The sequence below is a fragment of the Phasianus colchicus genome, chromosome Z, assembly GCF_987193195.1.
Source record: "Phasianus colchicus chromosome Z, bPhaCol1.hap1.1, whole genome shotgun sequence".
Lineage (NCBI taxonomy): Eukaryota > Metazoa > Chordata > Aves > Galliformes > Phasianidae > Phasianus > Phasianus colchicus.
In genome coordinates this window covers 83,028,212-83,054,705 of record NC_143476.1, presented here as the reverse complement: position 1 = coordinate 83,054,705, position 26,494 = coordinate 83,028,212, and the positions used below count along the sequence as shown (strand labels likewise).

Below are 26,494 nucleotides of genomic sequence, written 5' to 3'. Positions count from 1 at the left end.
TCTAGGCCATGAAAATTCTTAACATTTTCTTGTGTTTTTTGTTTGTTTGTTTGTTTGTTTGTTTTTGTTTTATTTTTATAACAGGTGAAGTCAAATGTGAGGCACCTAACAACAAGCTGGATAATTTCACAGGAACTCTTGCTCTTCGAGGAGAGAAGTATGCCTTGGATAATGAGAAGATGTTGCTGAGGGGCTGTACTATTAGGAACACGGAGTGGTGTTTTGGTCTTGTTATTTATGCTGGTAGGTAGAAAAACAAGTGAATTGCAGAGTGCAGCAGCATTTGTATGGGAGCACATCATACCTAGTAAGGAGAAAGGAACCAAATACTTTCCTCTTTAGAGATAGATTTCTATCAGGTAAAAGAATAAAGGCAAAACAACACATATGATCCCTTGGTTTAACTCTAGGCTAGGCATTTTGCATACTATTGGGGATTTTAATCTGGAATTTTTTGTAGTGGCATGTAAGAGAAAAGTGATTTGCAGATATTACATTACAACATCCAATTCTGTCTTAATAAAATGCTTTTATGGGCAGAACTAGTGTTTTATTTCTGAAATGTGTGCAGCAAAGTATATGAAGGAAGTCTTGATCTCTCAGTAAGAAAGAATTTAAACATTTAATTTGTTTAGGAATTACATCTAACTGAGATCTGCCATTATTGGCCTACTTTAGGCCAATAGGAGCCTTAATTCCCCAAGCTTGTTCAAAATTTTCCATTCTTAAATGTATCTGATTAAAAATTCAACATCACTTTTATATGATTTCAAGCCACATTGGAATATCAGGACCATCAGTGGTGGTACTGCAGACTATTCAACCTATGCTTCTTACAAGCATAGACCTTCTGTTGTTTCTATAGTGCTGCAGACTTAGGAGACATGCGTAATATGTCAGTAATAACAGCACAGCATCAGGTATTCTGTGAAAAGTAATTAAACCCAAAAGGGAGGATTGGCTGTTGAAAGAAGAGAATGGGATCAAAATACAGAATTAATGGATTAATTAATTAGCTTTACGTGACTCCTCCTTATAACCTAAGGCAAGTGACTTAACACATTCAATGTGTTTCATCTCCAGGGCCAGACACCAAACTGATGCAGAACAGTGGAAGAACAACTTTCAAAAGGACGAGCATCGACCGGCTCATGAATGTCCTTGTGCTGATGGTCAGTCTGATTGCATCGTCCAGACGCGTTTATCCTTTTCACATGCCCCACACTTCTTCTGAAGTGCTCCCTCTTCTTTCTGATTTCTTGGTGTCTTTGGTGGTATATGCATTGCATTTGGTAACTGAGATTGTCGATTTACATGATGCCAGCTTTTGCTTTATCACACACACACACATGGGGTGAACAATGAGACGTGGGCTTGTTAATACCAAGAAGGTGGTGTTCTTAGCAGCTGCCAAATCTGAAAGCACTGATCTTACATTGCAGGTGCTCTGCACACATAATAAGTACTAAGTTGAGATTTAAGCTTGTCAGTGTTCTCAACAAACGGCAAACAGTACCAGGCAGAGACAGTGATTCTTCTGCAGACTCTCAATATTTTACCACTTGCTTTCAAAGCATATCAGGGAAGGGACCACCTTTATCACCACCAATCTTCGGAGGCGTGCATTCTGATGTTGCTGCACTCAGCATTGCTGGAAGAAAAGCTGTCTTCCTTTGGATGCAAGACTGACTGCTGGCACTGTGAAGTAGTGTCCTGAATATCTACATGTGCATATTTGCACATATTAAGCAACACCACAGCACAGAGAGCTGTTCAGGGATCATCTTCAAGCCTTTGGGGCCCTGTTTAGAGAACAGTAAAGACACTCCACTGACTTTAATAACACTCCACCAGTTGCTACCAAGTGAAATCCTCGCTTATCATCCTCAGCTTGCTTTCCTTTCTGTTTTCTTCCCTTAGCCTTAAGGGGACAGCAAAAACCAAGCAAGATTTAGGCATCTGACATTGAGAATTTTGTTTCTGAAAAGCCACACATTTTCAAGCATGCTCTGTTCTGCTATTGCTGGAAAGAAACAGGGGATGTGGGGTAAAATTGTAGAGGAGCGGAGGAAGTCTGAATAGAGAACTCAGAATTTAGCATTCGATGAAGGTTTGCCAAATCTGCTTTCGCAAGCCAAGGGTCCCACCCAGAGATTTCAGCCTGTTTGGCCTCTCTTTGAGAATGAGAACAAGATGAGTTTACCTCCTGGCTCCATTAAAAAAAAAAAAAAGAAAAGAAAAAAAAAAGAAAGAAAGAAAGAGCAAGTTGCAGTGGATTGCATCAGCTTCTGCCTGAGTTCTCAGGCACTGGTGGAGCCAAGTGTGTGTTTTTCTCCTTCATGCACTTTTAAGGCACCTAGCATTTTGGTGTCTTGCAGCTCTGCCCTGCCCCACATGGCCAGCAGTGTGGCATCGGGTCCTTCCAGCTCTCCAGGTGGCCAAAGGTTGCAAAGCATAGTCATAAAAAGAGGCAGTGTATTGCACCCCCGAGTTTGGAAATACAGAGCAGCCACAGCTTGTGGTAAATAGCTCATTTTAAGCTTAATGAAACTCCTTCTGTGTTAACACTGGCAAAGGCATTTTGTGTTTAATTGTCTGTAAAACTTCCAGGGACAAGTCAGTTTTTTTGGCAGGGTGTGACAAAGGAGTTATGGTGCAGTGCTGCCCTGGTCTGTCCCTACAGGGGTTAATTGGGAGTGAACCTTTCCAGATGGAAACCATCACTGTTCGTTCGTGTTTGGGAACATTTCTCTCTGCAAGGCTCTTTGGCAGCACGGGGCAGAAATCAGCAAGAGAGGAACATTTATCAGGATCTCAGAGAGATGGGAATGTTCCTCATCCAATAGAGGATGCTACTGTCAATACCAGGAATTAGTTTTCCCCAAAAAACTTGCTTTTTTACAGGTTTGGGGAGGCAAATTTTCAGAGAAATACAGCTGTCAGTTTCATCGCTAAGCGCCCTGTTGCTTCCAACCACAGAGCAAAACTCAAAGTGCCAGCAAAGAAACCCAGACTGTTCTAATGCACTGTCTGGCAGGAAATGTCTGTCAAAAGTCAGCTCCTCCCTCCACAGATCCCACTCAGCCCTGCAGAGGATTCATCACAGGCACTGCATAGTCTGCTCGTGGTGGGAAGCCGTCAGCCTACGATAGGTTTGCTCTCTTCCATCTTTTCTAGAGTGGTGGTGATGATGCCAACACTCTGACCACAGTTGTTTGTTTGGCTTTTCTAATTAATTTTATAGCAGACCAGGTCTGCAGTGAGAAGTTGTACTTTTTACTCGACCAACAGAAATAATACATATGAAAATGGATGGGCTTGTCTGTTTTCTTCATCTATTGGTTTAATAAAGGGCATTACCCATTCCTGAGTCATCCCCCTCACAAACCCTCACAAACACAAACTGCTGTTATTACAACAGCTCAAAATAAAGTCTGTTTTTAGTGGCTGGTCACAGAGGTTTAAAAACACCACATTCCTTACTAGCAAGCAATATTGTCTCCATTTCACCAGTGGAGTAATTTACTGGGTTTCCCACAGCTAAACAGAAAACCTGCTGTGATGTGGGAAACAAATGTGCCTCCTGAATCCAGCACAACACCTTTATTAATTAAAATCCCCCCTTAGTATCTTGTTGGCATCAAATCTGAAGTTGGTTGGGCATGAACTTTTAACCAAGTGACTCAAATCATTCCATAAAAGTATCGTTCCTCCCCTCATAAACTACTTCAGTAATGCAAACATCTGCTTTACCCGCAGTTTCTATATTTGTATCTCAATAACTGCTTCAGAAAATGTTGATGACTCCTGTAATGTGATTATTACTGGTTGGCCTTACAGTGTCCCAATGTACTGGTAGTTCACCCCTAATGACCGTATGTGCAAGAGATGGTTTTTAATAGCACAGTTGCACAGTCTGTTGATGGTGTATCTTCACACTCCTCTTAGGATGGTGGATGTTTTAAAGGAGAATCCAATATCAATGGTATTTCTTGTAGAATCATTTATCCAGGAGTGATGTCATGCTAGCTTGTTTCTTTACCACAGTCACACTGTTTCAGCCTTCCAAATATTGTAATTATCTTAGCAGATTTTCAGTTTGCTTTGCAGCTTTCAAAGCATTGTTAAAAATTAACTTGACTCATTAAGGTAATTACTCAGTGAGCTCCTTCAAGCTTTTGGCTTTCAATTACCTGGACCCACTGATTTGAAAATGCTTGTCATTAGCAGATAAAGCCACATATTGTTCCTTATCACAGTAGGTGAACTGTCTTTTCCATCTGCTACATCATATGGGATAGATACATCCTTCTGTTTCATTCCACCATCATTAGTGGAGGAATGTCTGTTGAACAAAACTGCCTTTCCACACCTATATTTGTGTGTGTACTGTTTTCTTGGTATTTATCCGTATTTTCTTCCCAATTGCTGTTCCCTGGCTTGCTTTAAGTTCAAGAAGTAGATTTCTCTAAGTCCAAGGCTACACTTCAGTGCCTGACATTGCTTTTTGTTAGCTGAAAGGAGGTGTAATCAGATTGCAATGGTAGGTACCAAGGCAACAATTAGTTCTGAGTCAGTGATTCTCCTTCAACCATAAGAATAATATCCAGTGCTGAATTCCAACCTGCACAGCGATGGATTTTCTGCATTACAAATTATCCTTACTGATTTTTCAGAAACTGTGAGGAAAACCTTGACACATCTGGCAAACAGCCAAGAGAAGTCTTTAGGGTGGTTTTATTCTCAGGTGTGCAGCCAGACCTTTAAGGAGCAGCAGTTGAGTGCTCCTCCAGTGAGATTTGATGCTCTACACCCATCTGCCTATGAGCACCCTCGTATAGGTCTGTATTTGGGACATAAATTCCTTTTTGTCTGAAGTCTTGTGAGTCCAAATTGCCAGAGACTCTGCACTGTGTAGTTGTATCTCTGAGATAAAGAGTCATATTTTTGCCTGTTTGCCTCCTAAAAACCTTTACCCATCATGCAGACTATCCAATTCCTTTTGATTACAGTTTTCCAATTAAACAGCACATAATGAATTCTTTGTTTCTAACATGCAGTATCTTATTTTATTTTTTTTTTCAGATCTTTGCATTTTTAGCACTGATGTGCCTTATCCTAGCCATTGGCAATGGTATCTGGGAATCTGATAAGGGCTACAACTTCCAGGTCTATCTGCCCTGGGCAGAAGATGTCACCTCTGCTCCCCTCTCTGCCTTCCTCATGTTCTGGTCATATGTAATCATCCTAAACACAGTGGTGCCAATTTCACTCTACGTCAGGTATGTGTTGGATCCTTCTTTCGTTTTAGAAAAGTTTTAGCTTTTGGCTGGATGGGGGGTGGAAGGTCCTTTCCAATCCAAGCCATTCTGTGATACAACACGAATTCAGCCCCAGTGTGGGTGACCCCACACAGCCAGGGCCAGCTCTCGACGCTGTTGCCATCAAGTGAAGACATCTCATAGCCCCCTACCTTCTTGACTTGTCAGAACAGGTCCCACATGGTTTTAAAAGAACAAGTGGTTAAAAAAATATGTTGTCTTCTTCAGTGAGACCTTTTTTTTCTCCATCTGAAGAAAAGGTGTAAGTGCAGGATGCTGTGGGAGTGAGGCTGGAAACTTGCTACTACAGGTAGCACCATGCTCTCTCCCCTTTGTACAGCCCACTGAAAAAAGGTGAATAGCACTTTCTTTACAGAGGCTGCAGGGCTCATGTGAGGTGTGGGTTGCCAGGTAAGTAGGAGTTGAGGGTCTGTATGAATGGACAGACATTGCCATAGTTTCCAAGAGAACAGTGCTATGTTGGCTATTGCAGATGGGCAAGTAGGGTAGGAAAGGTGGACATGTCACCTACAAAACTTGAGGTGGCAATGTTGACTGCCTCGGCTGGTTTGGTTTATAACTTACCTAATTTGTCAGGGAGAAGTGCTTCTGACTACAGGATGAACCGTAGCTGTGTAATTCACAGAGAACATTTGTGAAAAGTTTGTGTTGCCAATCCGCAAGGACGGCTCATAGCTGCTGGTGCTGCCCTCTCCATGGAGCTTCCGGGAGCATGAGCAGTTACACTCAGAGCTAAGGGGCTGGAACTTGTGTTCTTAGACTCCCTTTTGGGTTATCAAATGTAAGGAATTCATCCCGTTCCTGCCCAGTGTGTCACACCAGCAGCAAAGTGGAAATTCATGTTGTCTGTGAGCTGATATTGCTTCATGATTATATTGAGTTACACAATGACTCACTTGTCCTGGTGGTCTGAGTTGTTTGTACTCATCTCCAGGCACCAGAGTGCAGCCCAGACCAGAGTCTCTCCAAACACATTCCCTAAACTGCACAAAATGAAACACCCTGCTGCTGCCTCTGACACGTCTGTGCTCCATGCACAGCTGCCACTTGTTCACAGCAGGGTTAATGACGAGTTGTGCTACTCTGAGTGAGGGTGAATTCTTGTGGCTTGTCTTAAGTCACTGCCCAGTCTAAGGAAAAGGATAGCCACAGCAGGAGCAAGTGCAGGTCTGATAGATAAGGGAAAGGAACCTACTACAAGCCTATTGCATCGTTTCAGCGGGACTGGCTTTAGTATTGCTCACTGCAGTCCACTTAAGGACTACTTGACAAGTATGCCCTGTCATTAACTTCAAAGTTGTCCTCTAATTGCTAATGATAGTGCTGAAGATGAAGATCTCGTCCTTTAAATCAATGACTATTTGGTCGCCTTTCTCTTTCTGTTTCACCAGCGTAGAGATTATACGCTTGGGTAACAGTTTCTACATCGACTGGGACCGTAAGATGTATTACCCACTGAATGACACGCCAGCTCAGGCCCGCACCACTACGCTCAATGAAGAGCTGGGGCAGATCAAGTACATCTTCTCAGACAAAACAGGAACTCTCACTCAGAACATCATGTCTTTCAACAAGTGCTCCATCAATGGCAAATCATATGGTATGTTACCCCACTGCTCTTATTCTTTGGGTTTCACACCTCTCAGTTAACAGAGACTAAATATGACATCCAGAAGAGTGTTTTGTAAGTAGCTGTAATGGTCAGATATATGAGGTCAGCCCTGATATTGCATTATTTGTGTATCTTAATATGATTTTCCTGTCTGTTGTTTCCTTTGCTTTCCCCTTTGCATCCCTCGACCTCCTTTTTCCTACCCCATAATCACCCAGCTAAAGAACTTGCACCTTATTACTTTGTTCACTCATTGATACGAGTTTTACTACATCTATACCCAAATTTATTCTCGCTGCTTATATGATCACAGCCCTTTGTGGTGTTATTGATATGGTTACCCGTGTCAATGGTATGGCCATTCATCTGCATCCTAGCTTATTTAGCCTACCAGGAGAAAGAAAAATTTGTAGGGAGTTGGAAAAAATGGGAAAGAATGGTTGTTAGCACCATTAGATGACAACAGTCATTGACAGGCTCCTTCATTGTATAGCCACAGGCAATTTTCTTCATCCACCTCTACAGGTGCTAGCAATTCACATACTGACTAATTGATTAACATCAGTAGTCTCCCCCAGAGAAATTAGTCACATCTTATTTGTAGATTGATGCTTGTATTGCCTGTACCAGACCTACTGAGGAACTAGTGTGCCAAAAAGCTTGTGCTTTTTTTCTCAGTGCTATCTGTTGGCCTAAATGAAGGAGTAAGTTCTTCCTATAAATCTTGCTTGGTGTATATTTGGATGACACAATATCTGTACAGTGCTACTATGTACTGCCCAGCCTTAGTGCTGTGGTTTGAAAATATTCTGCCTGCTAATTTGTGGCCATGGTCGTACTATACCTATTAGTCATGGAACCAGGCCAAACCATCCGGTACATCGCTGACATGCATGTGTCTGTCCTCTTGTTGAGTTTTCTGTCCAAGAAATGAATGGGAAATAGGCAGAAAGAAGGCAGTCTATCCTTTTCGCCTCACCCCTCCCACCTCCAAATTCTTAGCTGTTTCTCCAGCCTACTTTGGATTTTACACTTGGAGCATTTTGAGGAGCCATGCCAGAAAAAAGGATGCATTGGTTCTGCTGCCAGGGAGGATACTCTATAGGCTTAGGCTTGCCATTGAGGAGGAGATGTCTAATAGCCTTTTGATTACAGTTCCCAGTGGGATCAACTGCTGTGCAGTTCTCAGGAGAGATGGCTTCTGAGTTTCTTTCTACAACCTCAGGGCTGTTGTGAGGGAGTAGCAGTACCTTGAATTGATTGTAGTCGCAGTTGAGGTTGGATCTGTCAAATATGTAGTTTTCTGTGTTTCAGTCCTATTTGAAAAAGTATTGAATCTGGCTGTCCTGGGCACAGCCCACAGCTTCCTAGATGTTTTTGTCCAGTAGGGAAACTCCTTTAGCTAGAAAGGAGATGTTGTTCATTTCTTTGACCAGATTGTCAGTTCAGTGAAACTACCATCTATGTGTGGGAAGAAGGGGCTTTGGCAGCTGCTTTTTGCTCAGGGACTGCTGCAAAACATGACCCACGAGCTGGATTTTGTCTCACATTCCAAAGGAAAGATGCAAGAGAAATCTCCTGAAAGCACCATCTTAACGCTGTCACTTCTGAGCAGAAATTCTTCTTTACCCAAATTGCGGAGAACTTTACTTTGAGTTTTAAACTCAACTCTGGATTTTGTCATGGATTAATATAGGATCTGATCGGTATGAATCACCAGTCTCCACTCCATATGTCAATATATTTGTGTTTATTGAAAATTTTAAATTTGGCACTAGCTTCAAAACACTTGTCTTCTTTTTTTTTTTTTTTTTTGGTAGAGAAGCTCAGAGATTGCAGTTATCTGGGTTTGTGGGATAACATCAGTCTTTCTTGCTTGCAGGTGATGTGTATGATCAGTCTGGTCAGCGGATAGAAATAAACGAGGTAAGTGCTCAAGAGCTAGCAGATCCTCTGCTTTCTGTGAACCTGCCTGCAGAGGTGTCCCTGGAGACATCCCACCCAGGCTTAGCTCGTGCTCATGTTCCTCCTTATCCTAACAGCAATGAGGTGCATTCTTGAGGGCATCAGAGGCTTGTCATAATTGCATTCATTTCTAGTAAGCCTGCTTTAAACTTGCAAGATGGGCAGCATTGTTCCCTTAGCTTCATGTGGCATCCTACTGCATGCACAGCTCCTCTGGACACTTGGATATTGATAGCGATTGGAAACTTGAACAGTTTGGTACTGTTATCCTTAGCATGATATGAATTAAAGTTCTGGAGGGAGTTCAGTTCATATCCATAACAAGGTCACTGTCAAATTTCCCTAGTGTCTGAACATTGGAGAGTGTGAAAATGAGTGACTTCTTCATTTTCTCCAGCCTCTATTTGCTGGTGCAAACCTCCATCTCAGATTTCACTGCCTAAAATGTCTGAAAACTGTACGCAGTAATCCAAGTAACAAATGGCAAAATGGTGATGAAAATCCCACTCCTCATCTTGGTGATTCATTTCTAGACCCTTTAAGACTTAAACTGAAATTGGCTCTTTGCTCTGAGTGCTGTCAGAGGTGCCACCAGCCTGCGCTCCCTCAAGCAGCAGAATACCCCAGAATTGCTGGGGTAGAGATGCTGGTCTGCTCCCAGCCAGCCACCCAGCAGCAGTGTCCTGCGGGACAAAAGGCTGCTGCCCACACACCCACTGTGCTGGAGTGTTTGGACCTTCTTGCACAAGTCAGCGGAGGTGGGAAGGCTGTGTTCTTACAGTGTAAGTGCAGAATGTCAGCTGGAGCAGGTCAGAAGGATGACTCCCATCCTGGAAACTCTGAGCTCACTGGGGGTGGGATGAGAGTGGAGATCATGCGGGTCAGGATCCGCCGTGCATTCCTCCAGGGCACTTCATGTTTCTCCACTGTGATCCTCTCTGCCTGGAGGCTCTTTGTTTTCAGACAATAAGAGTAGGCAGTGCCCACGGGTCTGAACCTTTTCATCACTCATCTGTCATCTTTTTCCATATCAGTTTTTTTTTTTTTTTTACTTGCTTTAGGAGGATGGAGAGCACAGCCTCCAAGAAGCTGTGTTTTGAGGGCACTCATTTCTGTATTGTAGAAATCCTTCAGTGGGGTTCCTGATGGAGTACTTGCTGCAGTACAGGGAGGCATCTTTTTAGACAATCATGCTGTCAGCCCAGGTGCTGCTCTGATCAGTACCCGGGTGCCTGTCCTCTCCTGTGACTAAGTAGCTTTCAAGACCTCCCACTTACTTGGATTCATCACTCTCTGTTATGAGCAGCTCTGCAAGAGAGAGATCTCTGTAAATGTAAGAGGGTGGGGTGGGCAGGCACTGCTGTACATGTATGTGAGAGCTCTATAGATAACACTAATCCATATTTTTACAGAACACAGAGAAGGTTGACTTCTCCTACAACCAATTGGCTGACCCAAAGTTTGCCTTCTATGACCACAGCCTGGTTGAAGCTGTGAAGCTGAATGATGTCCCGACACACAGGTTCTTCCGGCTGCTCTCCCTTTGTCACACTGTCATGCCTGAAGAGAAGAAGGAAGGTGAGGACTGGCAAAGGCAGCAGCTGGAGTAATTGTGCCCATCATTTATGACTGTGGTTGGGGTGGGATTACTGTAACTGGAGTGCAGAAATTGTAGGTGCCAAAGCTTCCCTCAAATGGGAGATGGCTTGTCCCACTCTTCTCTACTTCACACATAGTTTTCCAGCTTTAATGATTCTGTGATTCCATACCGTCCCTGGAGGTGTTCAGGAAATGGAATGTGGTACTTAGGGACGTTGTTTAATGTGCAACACTGATAATTGGTGAGCAGTTGGACTAGACGATCGCAGAGGTTTCTCCCTACATTAACGATATTATCATTCTATCATTCTAGTTAATTGCTCCCCCTCCCAGAAAAAAAGTATTTATTTAGTTCAAGAACAAGGCAGAAGTCACATCACCTTCTCTTCTTTCATGGCAGGTAACTTGGTGTACCAGGCCCAATCTCCTGATGAGGGAGCCCTCGTCACTGCTGCCAGAAACTTTGGATTTGTGTTCCGGGCTCGCACACCAGAGACCATCACGGTTGTGGAAATGGGAGAAACAAAAATCTACAAACTTCTGGCTATTCTTGATTTCAATAATGTCCGCAAACGAATGTCTGTTATTGGTATGTATGCTCTCTTGGCTCCTTTCTTCCTTCCTGGGTTTTTAGGTTTATGAGAGCCTCCACTGGCAGCAGAACAAATTGTTCTTGATGTCTGAATATAGATGTCCTACCTGAATTGCAGGTTGTTAGGACCATGGTGTCTGAACAAAGAATCTGCTCAGACCAGTGTTCAACCTCTAAAGCTGAGTGTAGTTACACTCTCTTCTCTCCTAAGCAAAGTTCATCTTGGTTCCTGGGATTATCCCAACATTTGGTAAAGTTTGGACACCTATAAAAACATTTGTTCTGATACAAATGCTGTGAATCCCAACTGCTTCAGCCTGAGATGTGTAGAATTTTTGTCCTCTTCCTTCTAGTGCGCAGTCCAGAAGGTGACTTGACTTTGTACTGCAAGGGGGCTGACACCATTCTTTATGAACTGCTTCATTCATCCTGTGAGTCTCTCAAGGAGGAGACCACAGAACACCTGAATGTAAGTGTTTCCTTCTTCATTGAATCTCTGCATTTGGTGGTTGCCTTTTCTCCAGGTATGAAAATGTGATTTGTATTAAACAAAAAAACAGATTTCAGAAGCAGCACCCAAACAAGAAGTGTATATATTTTTTTTTCATGGGGCTTGGAGAGAGAAGTTAACTTATGAAGCCTTCAATACCAAATTAGGCATCACAAGTGCTATTTAAACTACTCTATGTTATCTGAGACATCATGACATGGATGCCAAATACAGTTTACAACATTCAGAAGAGCTGTATTCCTCTAGAGTAGGAGGTAGAAGCCAGGCAGGATAGGTGGAACTTCTGACAGTGTGATCTAGGGGAGGATCATGTCCCTTCTCATGGCAGGAGTGTTGGAACTAGATGGTGCTTAGCATCCCTCCAACCCAAACCATCTAATGATTCTCCCACGTCGTACAGGGCAGCATGGAAAATGCAGCTCTCGAACTTGTGGATTTTTGGGGGGTGGCCTCTTCTCCTAGGTAGCAGCAGTAGGATGAGATGCAATGGCCTTAGGTTGCACCAGGGAAGGTTGAGGTTGGATATTAGGAAAACTTCTCTGAAAATGTAGTGAGGCGTTGGAACACACTGCCCAATGAGGTGGTGGAGTCACCAACCCTGGGGGTGTTCAAGAATAGTTGAGATGTCATTCTTAGGAACAGGCTTTAGTAGGCAACATTGGTGATAAATTAGATACTGAACTAGAAGATCTTGGAGATCTATTCCAACTTTAATGATTCTATGATTCTGTCATTCTATTCTATGATTCTGTCATTCTGTCTCTGATGCACTTTTACTTCAAGCTTATGGAATCCCAAAGGAGAAAGAAAGTGAATGTCCTGTTTTGGGGGAAAACTTCAATTTGTGTAAAGAGGAACCTGCTTTATCAGGGGGTTGGACTCAGTGATCTCTAAAGGGCCCTTCCAACCTCTTCAATTCTGTATGTGACTCTGTGATCTGCAGAAAGCAGATTTACAAGATCTTCCTGAGATGCCATGACTGTGCATTTAAAACCACCACTGGACATGTTGAGCACAGCTCTGAAATTTAATGGTGAGTTCAGAGTGTCTAATTTAGGTCTTGCTACACTGAACCACATGTTGAAAAATGGGGTCCTGGGAAACAAGAGCCTGGTTGATATACATAAAGTTAAAGCCAGAAAGCTGGGGAGGATTTTGTTTTTTTATTTTGCAAGGATTGCGGACAGCAATGTAAAATGTTTTTAAACATTTTGTAGACTTGTAGATTTGTAGACTAAGGTGTGGGTTTTCATCCTTCCTCTGCAGACATTAGGTAAGAAGTTTTCACAAATAGCTCTTTGCTTTCAGAGAGTCCTCTGCAAAGCAGAGCAAGGAGTCTGTTCTCCCTTGACCTCCTCTGTGCCACCTCTGTCTCGCAGGAGTTTGCTGGGGAAGGTTTGAGGACACTGGTCGTGGCTTATAAGAACTTGGATGAAGAATACTTTCAGGACTGGATCAAGCGTCACCATGAAGCAAGCACCGCCTTGGAAGGACGGGAAGACAAACTGTCAGAGATATATGAAGAGATCGAAAAAGATCTAATGGTTGGTATTTCATGGAAACTGGGCCAATGTCTGGGGGAGGCAGTGAGGATAGTGGTTTGTCAATAGACAGCTCAGTATGACTTCAGTAAACACTGCGCTGCAAACAGCTCAGTGGGCTGCTTGACAGGAGCAGTTTGAAATATGGCAGTGCTGGGTTTTCACTGGCACCTCCGTGCGGAGCCAGCAATGGGGTGTCAGCCACCAGTGCCTGGGAATGGTTTTATTTTATCTCACGTGGGTGTCGGAGTAGCTTTCTCGTGATGAAGTGACATAGCAGAGCCTAAGGGAGGTGGCAAGGACACAAATATTTCATAGCTCTCCTTTGTGCTTGCAAATGGCTGATCTATTTATTTTCCTCTCTTTGAAATGGCAGGCAGTGAGTAATCCCCAGGTCCTGCTCCATTTCAGAGAGAGCATCGCCTTTGTTCTCACAGCCTCGGGCGGGATGGGGGATGATGTCCGTGAAGATGTTTGTGTCAATCTGAAACAGGGCTGAACTGTGATCTTCAAGTCATTCTTTTCTCCATGAGTGTTGTTGCAGCCCTGGGGTTTGCCCGTGTTTTACAGACATGAATAATGAATGAAAAGAATGTGTGGTGTCTGAAGGGAAACAGTTCAGCTTTTGCACTCATAGCAGTGTTTTTCTGAGATCTGGGAAATCTGGGGAGCTGCACTGTTGCTCTTTCCATTAGCTTTATGCTCAGGACACTGCCAGAGCTGGGAAGAAGTAAGTGTAAGCCTAGAAGTAGCTGACCTCTGGAAGCTGCATAGCCTGTGGGACAGAGCCTGCTGCCCTCCTGATCTCAGTAGAGTAGTGGAAAACCTGAATCCTCCAGCCCAGTGTGTGCAAATGAGCATGGGGTATTTCAGGGCAGGAAATACATAGAAGTTAGGGAGCCAGATGCTTTGCAACTCAGGATGATGAAGATCATGGCCTGAATAAAGAATAGGTCAGAGGCTCACAGGAGGAACACCAGATCCTTCTCTGTACCCTACACGGGAATGACTTTATCTCCAGAAGGTGCTGCAGGGAGAAATGGAGTGGTGTAAGAGAGTCTAGCTTGTGATGGAGAATGGGTGCAAGAGAACAGAGTCAGCAAAGGAATAGAAGTGTCTGAATTTAGTCTCCCAACAACAGGAGGTATGGTAGTAGGTGCTGCCTACGCCTGAAAGAGAGTGAAACCTTCATGTCCCTTTGACAATAGTTTAAAGCCAGCAAGTATCTCCAAAATGCAGAGAAAAAAGTAACTTTAAAATAACAAAGGTCTGTGTCCTGATCAGTTTTAATGTAGTGCTGTGTGGCAGTGAGAAGTAAGGATTGGGATGGGTGTGTTGTGGGTTGGAGAAGATGCTTTGCAACAGCTGCAGTATGTCTGGTGCAAGATCTACACTGGAGATTGCATATGGAAATTTGTGGACAAGAATCCCCAGAAGTCTTCATTCCTGCATTAAATCTCTATCTATTGTGGAGAGGACGTGGAAGAACATAGACATGCCCATGTGTGGCAAAGGGTTTTTTTGCATGTTTATGAGCCAGCTGAGTCTAGAGGGTTACACAGTACAACATTTGCAGGATCAGAATTGTACCTTGAACAGTACATTTTCTGAGGGAGAATGAAAATCAGGGCAACTTTATTTCTGAGTTTCTTTTGTTCTTGCTCAAATACCTGCATGGATGTCTAATGCTTTCTTCTGTACTTAGAATGGGAAGTCTTACCTATTCCCTGTTCTCTGTAAAGCTGCTAGGTGCCACAGCAATTGAGGACAAGCTGCAAGATGGGGTCCCACAGACCATTGAGACTCTTGCCAAAGCCAGCATTAAGATATGGGTTCTTACTGGAGACAAGCAAGGTAAGGGGGCTGCAGTTTGGGATGCCTCCTTCTCTTCCATTGGTGAGATGATTCCACTAGGACCCATATTCTCAACCTCTCTCCTTTGAAAAACTGCACAGAGGGTAAACTTGGAGGGCTTTCTTCAGTGCCAGGAAGACAAAACTTTAGTTAGCTGCAATGAGACCAGTTAACTGCAAGTAGTGCCTGTTCCTAAGTGCTGACCTGAGGATGGAAACAGTATGAAGATAGTGTCCTTTGCCAATGGACAGCTGACAGTGAAATGTGTCACCGTAATACAGTCTACTGTCCTGCTGAAGAAGGCTAGAAAAAGTTAACTATAACTTTCAAGAAACTTGAATGCTAAAGCTGGTCTTAGTTCTGTTTCTGGCATTAACATTCTAGAATGAAAATGGAGGAAACAAAAGCTTCTGTAAAATTCATTATGCTGGAAAGAACTGTGAATAGAATCCAGTGAATTATTTTGGAGAAATAATAACCTTGCTGAAACAATGGTGTTTCTGGGATGCAAAAAGTGTTTCCAGATCACTGCAACCAAGAAATGAGCAGTGAATTTTCGAGAAAAAAATGAAGCATTTAATTTTTCCATGTTCAGAGTGAAATAAATTTACTTCTGGAAAAAAAACAAAATACTTTTTTCCCCATGGAGTTTTATAAATAAAAAGTCGTGATATTCTTCTTTGGAGCAATGATCTGGGGCTACATTTTCACTTCTAGGATAGCAGTAGAGGTGGGAGATGGAAACTTCAATATCCTGAAAAAAATTTTTGGAGGCAACACAAAATGTTTTAGTTGCTCCAAGCGTGTTGACCAAAGGGTATTTCGAGCTTTTTTAGGTTGTTTTTTTTTTGTAGATTTCTTTCCTTCTGTGGCCTTCTAACACCTGGCTAGAGACCTGCTGCTACACCCATCTAAGACACAGACTGTGGGTGGGTAATCTCTCCTGCCTTTCTTTCCCAGAGACGGCAATGAATATCGGTTACTCCTGCAACTTGCTGTATGATGACATGGCGGATGTCTTTGTTATTGAAGGCAGCACTTCTGAGGATGTACTTAATGAGCTCAGGTAAATGGTTGAAATATGCAGCTTCATTACTGTGCACTGACACTGGAGTGGCCAGTATTTTGTGTTGTTCTCTTTTTGTTCTTGTTCACTGATTTATTTTCCCCTGCATGCTTTACATGGCATAGCTCATTTCAGGGGAGCTTGATTGGTTGCCTCCCTGGAAGACCTAGCAGCTAGACAGAGTGTAGAAATCTTTGTGAGGGTAAACTCTGTAGCTTCTTGTTCCAAGAATTCAAATCTGTATCACTGAACAAGGCAGCAAAGTCATGCAGTCAGCATCAGTTGACATTGGACAAGTGGTGAGGAGTCACAAAGCCTTCAGGCTTTATCTGTGCTGTTGCTCTACTGCCGTTGTTGTTCATTCACACTGTAATTGGTTTGCTTGGGTATGATCCTGGTCTAGCATTATCTGGAAATCTGCATTCCTCCAGGATAGGAGGAAAACTGTAATTTTTTTCAACCCTTTTCTCTTTAAGGAGGTAATTGCCAAACAACATGCAAGGAAATTTGGGATCCCTTTGGAATATGGTTTTTTGTGACATTCAGATCAGTTGTTTTTTGTCTTCAGCACAGATTTAGAAAATGCTTTGTAGACTTTCAGAAGTATATGGGTGATGGGCACAAAAAGCGACAGCTAAACAGTGCATGTTGTGGTAAGGATACAGGAAAAATGGAACTAAACTAACAAAAGAAAGCTCCAAATTACTATCATCATAAAGCTGGTCTAGTAAATCATATATCTCTACAAGATTTTAATTCTTATTCTGATTTTTTTTTTCAGGAACGCAAGGAAGAAGATGAAGCCAGACTCCTTTCTGGACAGTGATGAAATCAACATTCAGATTGAAAAATCTTCCAAAAATCCAAAGCTTCTACCTGATGAACAAGCAAATGGGGTGTATGGTCTGGTTATCAATGGCCACAGCTTGGTAAGGAAGTCCAGAGTCATGGTAGACTCAGTGTTCCTAAGAAGTTAATAAGTTCGAGATGTACTGGAAGTCTGAAAATCTTTAAAAATTAGCAATAGAGGACAGAGGTTTGTTTGTTTTTTTTTTACCTACATGTCATGTTTTGTGTTTTTTTTTCTCCCGAATTGAAGATGAGCTCCAGTGGTTATTTGAGACATCAGAGGTGATGAGCAAGACTTCAGAAGGAGCAGGAAAAAGCTGGACCTGATGCTTAGTGAGCTCGAGCAGTAGGGCAGATCAGTTATTCTTTCCAGAAATAAAGTGGAAAAATAGTCAGGCAGTCAGTGGATGCGCCAAGAAAATAAGATAGCATCAAACATATTTCAAGTATGCCAAGATTGTAGTCTGATAAATACATATATCTGATAAAGATAGAATATATGTCATAAAACTTGACTAATACATTCTTCAGTGCTCCCTGTGATGTTTTTCCAAGCAAGCTGAAGTAATATGGTATTGATTAAGTTTTTTATGTGACAAATGCAAGGCTGCTTGGAAAGTATGGCTCTTATGTAGGTATGAAACAACAGTGACATTTATAGTGGGCTATCCCACATCTATTCAATACTTAGTATTTTAATTAAATTTAATTAAATTCCAAAGAAAGCAGACTTCTTAAACCTGCAGATAACACCACACTGGGAGGAGCTGCAGGCATGATGCAAGAAGTTCAAGATTAGATTTGGAAATAATTTTGGCAAGTTGGAGAAATATCTTGAAAAAAATAGAAAATGCAATTCAGGAAGAACAAGTGCATTGTTCTCCACTTTCACATAATCAGCTGTGCACATATAAGATCAGACGTATGGATGTAAAAGCATCAGCTGTAGTACTTGCAAAGAAACCCTCCTGCTCCATTTGGCATCAGTGAAGTTGTAGCTGAAATAATACAAGAAGTCACTTGCCCTGCACCTGGCCTTTTTTTTATTATTATTATTTGGTTGGGGGGTTGGGGGAGGCAAGGGGGAAATTGTAGACCAACCAGAGAGAATGCAAAGAAATCTGTAAGATCATGCATGACCTGGAGAGCACAGATGAGAAGTAAGAGAGTTAGGGTTTCTGAGCCTAGGGAATGCCAGTCTACCCTGATGGGAGCAGGTAAAAGAATTAACAGGAAAATATCTCAGCTTGGATGTTAGGAAAAACATTTTCTCAGTGAGAGTGATCGTGCATCAGCACAGGCTGCCCAGGAAGGAGGTGGAGTCACCGTCACTGGAGGTTTGGCACTGAGGGATGTGGTTAATAGGCACAGTGGGGATGGGTTGATGGTTGCTACCTCTTAATAGCAATCCAGTACATTTAACTCCCAGCTCTATACCAGCCCTGCTAATTACTACCCAAAAATCTTATCACTAGATGTGGTGTATTTCTATGAACCTAGGGCTTGAAGAGTGGTAACTGTCCTGCTAGCATCCCACTTTAACAGAGCATCTGGCCTGTGCCTTGTCCCCTTGTCTACTGTACTGTGTACACATAGTCTTGCTGAGACACAGAAAGGACAGGGCAAAGAAGCAGCATCATACAACTAGCTGATCTCTGCGCCTGCCAGTAGCAGAGTTTCTATGTGATAGTTTTTCCTGGGACTGTGTGGGCAGGATGCTGTAGCAAAAACCATCTCTAGCTGCAATCACTAGTACATGCACTAAAACCAAATCAAGAACAGGTCTCCTTCATTGTTTCCCTGCCACTGACAGGAAGGAAGGAGGGTTCTGATAACACAGTATTTTAAAGCTCTTGGTTCTTAAACAACAAAAAAAGGACATCTGGCCAAAGGATGGTCTGCCTTACAGAGGAAGGGCTGTAGGCTTGCTGTAATGGGTTATGAGAAAGAGAAAATCACAGAACCATTAAGATTGGAAAGACCAATAAGATCACCTAGTCCAACGACTTACCCATGCTTGTAACCTCTCCAAACCATGTCACTTAGTAAGCTGAAGCTAGGTAGATTCCATCCATGAATGTCTATGGAGGAAAAACATCAAAGAACAGAGCCAAAAACCACAATCTGAAAGAAATATGAAAGGTTAAGGTTTCTCTGGCAGAACTGGAGGGGTAACCAGAAATCCAACTGTGCTTTGCTTTCTCAGGTTCTTCTAAGCTCAGCGTTTTCAGGTACCTCATACTTCTCTTATGCTGAATGGAAAAACTCCAGATCTCACTGCTGGTCTGACACAAGCTACTGGGAAACATCTCTGTCTTTTCTTCTCAGGCCTATGCGCTGGAAGGGAATCTGGAACTGGAGCTGGTGCGAACGGCGTGCATGTGCAAAGTGGTGATCTGCTGCCGGGTGACTCCGCTGCAGAAGGCCCAGGTGGTGGAGCTGGTGAAGAAGTACAAGAAAGCTGTGACCCTGGCCATTGGAGATGGTGCCAATGATGTCAGTATGATCAAAAGTGAGTAAGGGCTGAGAGCCAGCATGCTCCAGAAAAATGATGCACTGCCACGTTTGCTACCTGAGGTGTCCTAACCCTAACCCTAAATGTAAACCTAGCCCTAACCCTAACCCTCTAAGGGGCCTCTCTTTAGCTCCCTTGGTGGCAGCAATGGTTGTGTCCCAGGTTTCTTGGTTTCATAGGCTCAATCATAGAATTGAATCATAAGAGTTGGAAAGATCATCCAGCTCAGCCATCAAACCCATTGTGGTTTCTGCCCTTCTAATAGACCTGAAGCTCCCTGGGGTGCAACAAGTCCACCTGTATGACTGCCTGCCATCATCATAATGGTAATGCAAAGGACAAACAAACTTGTTTTAGCTGGGGGCCTATCTGCCATGCAGAAGGACAATCTCCACAGCTTTAAATAATCTGCACAATGTCACAGGATTTTTTTTAACATTTTCACTTAGTGGGGCCCTTTGTCATTTATCTCACACGTGTCATAAAACACAGGCCTCTAGGCTCCTTTATCCTTGAGCATCATTTGGTGCTGCATTTCCTCAATGAATTTATGAAAAGAATCCCCCTAACTATGTATAATTAAATTAAGATTATTCAGAAGGGTCTATTGCTAATCTTCCTGTGTTAATTTGCAAGAATTGATTAACTGGAGCTGTTTAATTAAGAAAGAAAAGGCTAAGTAGGGAGCTTCAAGGGAGATAAGTCAGGCAGCCAGTTAAGAAAGGATAAGAAAAGCAAATTAAAAAGTGTAAAATGATAATTAGAAACTAACGCTGCCACTACAAGAGGGTTGGGACTTTGGGATTTTATCAACTCACTGTTCCATGGAAACTTCTGAATCTCACCAACCCTTAGCCATCAAGATTGCTTGCTCATTAGTTACAGCTGTATAATTAGCTGTCATATTAAACTTTTGTCCATGTTTAATAAACCCAGGCTGCTATTAAAAGAGATGTGGCTCTTCTATCTAATTATATGATTGAACTAATAAAGCCCAAGAAATGTAAAGGCTGCAGTTAGCCTTATACTACTGTGTCTGATAAATCTGTGAAGCATTTGACAGTGTGAAAGTTTTGCTTGTCTGAAGCGATGTTTTAAGGCTGTTGGAAGGATTTTCACACATGTAAATACAATTCATGTGTCAACAGAAATTAAAGGTATTTATAACAGCAGCAAAGATTTGTGCTGTTGGAAAATAAAATGTATTGTCGCAGAGAATGTAGCTCCATTCAGGTAGTACAAGTCAATTACTGCAAATGAATCAGTGCAGCCAAAATCATAACAGTGCTGAAAGAATTAGTACCCTCTAGTTGCTTTTTTTCCCGAATATCTTTATGTAAGACATTTCAAGCAGTCTGGGATGGAATTAACACAATGTCTCAGGGTGAGTGATTCATCTAAGCAGTGGGGTTACCACAAACCTTGCTGTGCTCACGTAGGATGGTAGACTCATATAATCATTAAGGTTGGAAAAGACCTCTGCAATCATTTATTTCGACCATCCACCTATAACCAATACTGCCCACTACTCCGTGTCCCTCAGTACCACCTCTCCACGTTTGTCGAACACCTCTAGGGATCCACCACCTCCCTGGGCAGCCTGTTCCAATGCCTCACCACTCTTCCCTAGAATAACTTTTTCCTAATATGCAACCTGATGTGACCAGTAACCTCTTTGTTGCAGCTGCCCACATCGGGGTTGGTATCAGCGGCCAGGAGGGGATGCAGGCAGTCCTGTCCAGTGACTTCTCCTTTGCGCAGTTCCGCTACCTGCAACGCCTGCTCTTGGTCCACGGACGCTGGTCCTACATCCGCATGTGCAAGTTCCTCAAGTACTTCTTCTATAAGAATTTTGCTTTCACGTTAGTGCATTTCTGGTATGGATTCTTCTCCGGCTTCTCAGCTCAGGTAGGTCAGCTTCTCTGTCTTCATGGTCGTGTTTAGCATGTCCAAGGAAAATGCCTGCAAATATTTTAAATGAAAGTAAATTAAACTAGTTCTCCCTGCCTCACTATAAGGCACACAGTTCTGTCTTCAGCTTGTACAAAACTGATGCAGTATTGCTGGTAAAGGAAAGATGCCTAAAGACATTTAGCTGCCTTATGAAGAATGTAGGCACCTCCTGGGATTTTTGAAAGTGTTCAAAATGATTACAGCCATCAAAGTAGGATGCAGATTACCCAGAGCCTGACTGTTGTGGTGCAGATCTGTGTAGGACCTGTGATTTTCATGAACATGCAAGAAGAGCCATACTGGGTTAGGTCAAGGTGCTCTTGTTGTGACTGTGGGCAGTAGTGAGTGCTTAGCAGTTAGGATTGACATAAAGTCATCCTTCTCTTGCATGTTCCCTACCTTCTGGTAGTGAGCAGGTTAGGGCTGTTGAGCTCAAGTCTTGCTGTACTTTTGCTCTCAATAGTATCTTCAGTCACGATGCTCCAGCATCTAACTAACAGAATTACAAAATGGTTGAAGTTGGTATGACCTCTGGGTCCGTCAGGTCCAACCCTTGCTCCAGCAGGACCATGTCCAGGCAGATCAATAAGGCAGATCTACAAGGAGGAGACTGCTTTTATAACTCTGTAATCTTGTGAAGAGATGGAAAAGGCAGCATTCTGCTAACATGATGCTCTGTTTTTTTATTCCCTTCAGACTGTCTACGATCAGTGGTTCATTACGCTTTACAATCTGGCGTATACCTCCCTCCCAGTGCTGGGAATGAGCCTTTTCGATCAGGTACTGTTTTGATCACTCCTTGCATTATTTTTACAGGCGTTTTATGTCTGGGTACTCTGAGTTGATTCAGTGAAGCAAAAACAGCTGGCTCTTTGGCTAGCTGTTGTAATAGTCCCTAAAACAGATTCCTGCCAGTAAGACCTGAGAGCACAAAAAAAGGACACACCAAGAAGGAGATTGTATATTATCTTGCCTCGTCCTGTGTGTTTCAGTGTTTGGAGATGTTTTGGTGTTGACATGAGTAAAAGATGCTGTGGTGCCATTACCCTGGAGCAGCCACATCTCAATGTGATTCTAAAAAAAAGCTGTGATTCTGAAGCCAGACAAGTGGCTTTTTAATCAGCACACAGAATAACAGATGACACACAGCTCTGAGGATCCTCTTAGCCAGGAGGTCCAGGTTAAGCCTTCCTGCAGTAATTTCACATGTACATGTATTTCACATATACATTTCTACCTCAGTAGAAACGCAGCCAGAATGGTATTTTCTGTCTTTAAGCTTCCAGGAAACCCGTAGGAGAACAGGGCATGCAGTCTGATTAAGATGAAATGTACCTTCTTTTTTTTTTTTTTTTTTTGCAACACTTTTCTCATGGAAATGAACATAATGGGGACATGGCAACCTTAAGTGGTTTTGTGTGATTGGTTAGGAAGGGGCCCTCAAATCTGACCATCTCCTCTCTATTTTCAGGATGTGGACGACCGTTGGAGCCTGCTGTTTCCACAGCTATATGTGCCTGGACAGGAAAACCTCTATTTTAACAAAACAGTGTTTATCAAGTGCATGTTGCAAGGCATCTACAGTTCCCTCATTCTCTTCTTTATCCCCTATGGGGCCATGTACAATACGATGAGAAGTGATGGGAAAGCCATTGCTGACTACCAGTCCTTTGCCCTGATGGCCCAGACCTGCTTACTGATTGTGGTGTCTGTACAGGTAACAGCATCCCTGACTGTATTTAGGAATCTCTTGCTGTTTTAAGAAGGCAGTGTCTGGAGGGCCACTTGGGATTCTGATAGCATTGTGTTTGCTGCTGCATCTTCAATTCTTGCAGAAGTAAGATGCAACACCAGCTTATTCTCCTCAATAGAACAATAGATTTTTCTATTGCAAAAATCACAGTCACAGCAAGGCAGAGTTTTTGCCTTGGGAAGTTTACTGTCACTGTGGAGAAGGTGGTTAAGGCTGGAAGTAGAAAACGACTCATTCCAGTTTTATGGGATGTGATTGAACCATAGGACTGTGTCTGCCAGCAGGCAAGTTATTTAGGGGGTCTCCATGCATAGTGCAGAAGCTAGAACTGGACTTAGTGGAAGAAATTGCTAGGACTTGGAGATACAGCATTCAGATGGTATTGGAATGATGAGAGAAATTTCTCAACAGAAAAGCGAATCATTCATACCTCTCTAGAAAATGGTTTCTGCTTTCTGAGGTCTCGTGGGCTCCTTCTCCTAGCTTTTGATGGAAGATCACAGCTTGGAGTGGGGTCGTAAGTATGGCTTCTTTGATGTGAGTATCCTGTCTCCTGTCACCATTCTCACTACTGGTGAATTTTTGAGAAGGGGACAGAAGAGGGCAAATGCAGTACTGCTTGCCCTGAATGGTCTTCCAGCATTCTAAGATCTAAGGCTGCATATTTCTTGAGGACTGAATGAACAGCTGTCTTGGGGGTAGGGGTATAAAGTGGAGGACAAGATCTCCAACTGTCTTCAAACCATATCTATTAAATAATGAGGGCATTGGCAACAGTTGTACTGCTCTTCTCTTTCAGATTGGCTTGGACACCTCTTACTGGACAGTTGTGAACCAGTTCTTCATCTGGGGCAGCCTTTCTGTTTATTTTGCTATCACCTTCACCATGTATAGTGACGGCATGTACCTGATCCTCCCAGCCTCATTCCCATTTGTTGGTAAGCACTTGGGCAAACCTGCATTGCACTCAAAACTATTATACTGTGGGGCTTAATTCTGCTAAGTGCTTCTAGTATGGGTTCTTGCCTCTCTGAAGGCAGTAACATGCTACAGAGTATACTGATTGCCTTTTTCACAAGAAATGCCAGGGTACTTCTGCAGGCAGCCACAAATGCTTATTTTGAGTCCCATCCACCCATGTGAACAAGTGCCATGTTCACTTCCTTGCAGAAGAATGCACATTCTCACACAGCCACAGGGCCGATCCCTAAAATAAACTTGCTGAGCTGGCTGGAACACTTTCAGCTACATTTTTACATTCTGTTTCCAGATATCCAATTCTTATAAGTGCCTGGAAGCATTTTGTTTGCAGAAGGATGCATGTTATGTCATAAACAAATTGATGTGTTAGTATAGAAAGACACAGAAACACGACATCTATTTAGATGCCACAGGACAATGGTGAGCTTAGACAGCAAATGCCGAAGGATAAAGAAATGCCACTGATGATTATCAATTTTCATCTCTGCATAAAAAGTTTCTGAACACGTGAAAAAGGAAAAGATACCATAAAAATGAATGTCTCATGAGACTTTAACCAGGGGGAAGATGAAAGATTAGAAAACTAATTTGTATGTTTTTAATGGTTCTATGTATGCATTGATGTGCCATTGCTAGGAGATTCTACTCCTGATAGCACAAAGCTTTTTGTTTCACACCTTGGATCATTGTCCAAATCAATACATTTATTTCTGGATGGACTGTTGAACCAAGACCCGTTCTGCCTATATTCACTGCATGGCCATTTTAGAAATTTCTTAGATTTCAGTCAGTGCCTGCAGTGTGTCTTCCAAGCAGATGGTAAGATGGCTTTTAACATCAAAAACGCTAAAAGTGAGAAGGTAGAGTGTCTGCCGAGTTTCCAAAGACAGCTGGTAACTCAATTGCCAGGGGTTTCTCTATCTGCTGTTCTGTTGGTGCTACTGAGGTCAAATCATCCATAATGCTGAGTGCTATTTAATAAGGTATTAGTTTGAAACCACATCTAAAGAAGTGTTTCTAGTCTGGACTTGGAAAACTTTTTAACTTATTTTGCTGGAATTGGCAGAATTTGGCCAAGTGAAGACACTCAGCAACTTTACTGCCAACAACATTGTTGAACACTGTAATGAGGGTTTTGTAGACTGTTTTCTCTATTCCTACATTCCTTCAGTTTTCAGAGGAGCCAAAAGCCAGCACTTTGGTTTCAAAAAACACACAGTGTCAGATATGGCAGCTAGTTTGCTGCATTAGATGCACACCCTGAGCAATGCACACTCCTCTTCTCAAGAGCTGTGATCCTGTCCATTTAGGGAAACAGTGCTGAAATTAGGAAGTGTTCTTCCTTTTGCACCTGGAAAAAGTTGGGAAGGTTGAATTGCTGCTGAAGGTCTCTTGAACATTTACATCAATCTTCTGCATTTGATTTCACTCTTTAACATACTCTCTGTCTGAGAGGTTGAGTTTGGATGTTACCTTCCTGGTTGCTCATTTCACTGATAATGATATTGCTGTCCTCTGCAGCAAGTTCATTTCACTGTTGGAGAAGGTTTCTACTTTATATTTTCACAGAATCACACAGAATCACAGAATCACTAAGGTTGGAAAAGACCTACAAGATCATCCAGTCCAACCATCCACCTATCACCAATGGTTCTCACTAAACAATGTCCCTCAACACAAAATCCAGACATTCCTTGAACACCTCCAGGGTCGGTGACTCCACCACCTCCCCTGACTCATTCAGTGCCTGACCACTCTTTCAGAGAAGTAGTATTTCCTGACATCCAGCCTGAATCTCCCCTGGTGCACCTTGAAGCCATTTTGGTCGGTTTCCCAGTGTTTTGAGTGACAGTGATTGAATTGTGCCATTGAATAGAACGGTGGTGACATACTGTTGATATGCTTTTAATTGTTTATTTTTCAGGTACTGCTCGAAACACTCTCAGCCAACCCAACGTGTGGCTAGCAATCTTCCTCAGCATCGCCCTCTGTGTGCTGCCAGTCGTTGGCTTCCGATTCCTGAAGACTCTCTTAAGGCCAACTGCCAGTGATAAAGTAAGGAGGCATTTTAGTAAGCCTGAAACCCTCTTCCTACCAGCCAGGCTTATCGCAGAGCCATATTGCAGGGGCCTGGCAATGCTTGGGGCGCACGTCCCGCAGGTGCAAGTGTTTGCCATCCATCTGACTCCCAGTCCCTTGAGCAGGAAGACTGAATTTGGCTTTTGGCACTGCTTAAGCCACCTGCAGCTGGGACTGGGGCTGAGATTATTTAGATGCGGATTGGATTGCACTGGAGTGAGGAAGCAGCACTATTTTTAGGTGCAGGGTTTAAGTCCTGGGGCTTGGCAGCAAAGGAGCAGT

General features: G+C 42.8%; 1 protein-coding gene across 4 annotated transcripts in view; it reads left to right on the top strand.

The window, feature by feature from the left end:
- The window catches only part of LOC116239159 (phospholipid-transporting ATPase FetA-like), a 74,899-nt gene that overhangs the window by 44,426 nt on the left and 3,979 nt on the right, over positions 1-26,494 (top strand). For all 4 annotated transcript variants that reach the window (XM_090132690.1, XM_090132691.1, XM_090132689.1 and 1 more), the window contains exons 10-27: positions 85-243; positions 1,084-1,172; positions 5,086-5,282; positions 6,734-6,942; positions 8,837-8,880; positions 10,332-10,497; positions 10,919-11,107; positions 11,464-11,579; positions 13,001-13,165; positions 14,905-15,016; positions 15,977-16,082; positions 16,864-17,011; positions 19,260-19,443; positions 21,131-21,354; positions 22,096-22,179; positions 22,871-23,116; positions 23,952-24,090; positions 26,058-26,188. In XM_090132690.1, the coding sequence (XP_089988816.1) occupies positions 85-243; positions 1,084-1,172; positions 5,086-5,282; positions 6,734-6,942; positions 8,837-8,880; positions 10,332-10,497; positions 10,919-11,107; positions 11,464-11,579; positions 13,001-13,165; positions 14,905-15,016; positions 15,977-16,082; positions 16,864-17,011; positions 19,260-19,443; positions 21,131-21,354; positions 22,096-22,179; positions 22,871-23,116; positions 23,952-24,090; positions 26,058-26,188 (2,708 nt within the window). The remainder of the gene's footprint in view (positions 1-84; positions 244-1,083; positions 1,173-5,085; positions 5,283-6,733; positions 6,943-8,836; positions 8,881-10,331; positions 10,498-10,918; positions 11,108-11,463; positions 11,580-13,000; positions 13,166-14,904; positions 15,017-15,976; positions 16,083-16,863; positions 17,012-19,259; positions 19,444-21,130; positions 21,355-22,095; positions 22,180-22,870; positions 23,117-23,951; positions 24,091-26,057; positions 26,189-26,494) is intronic.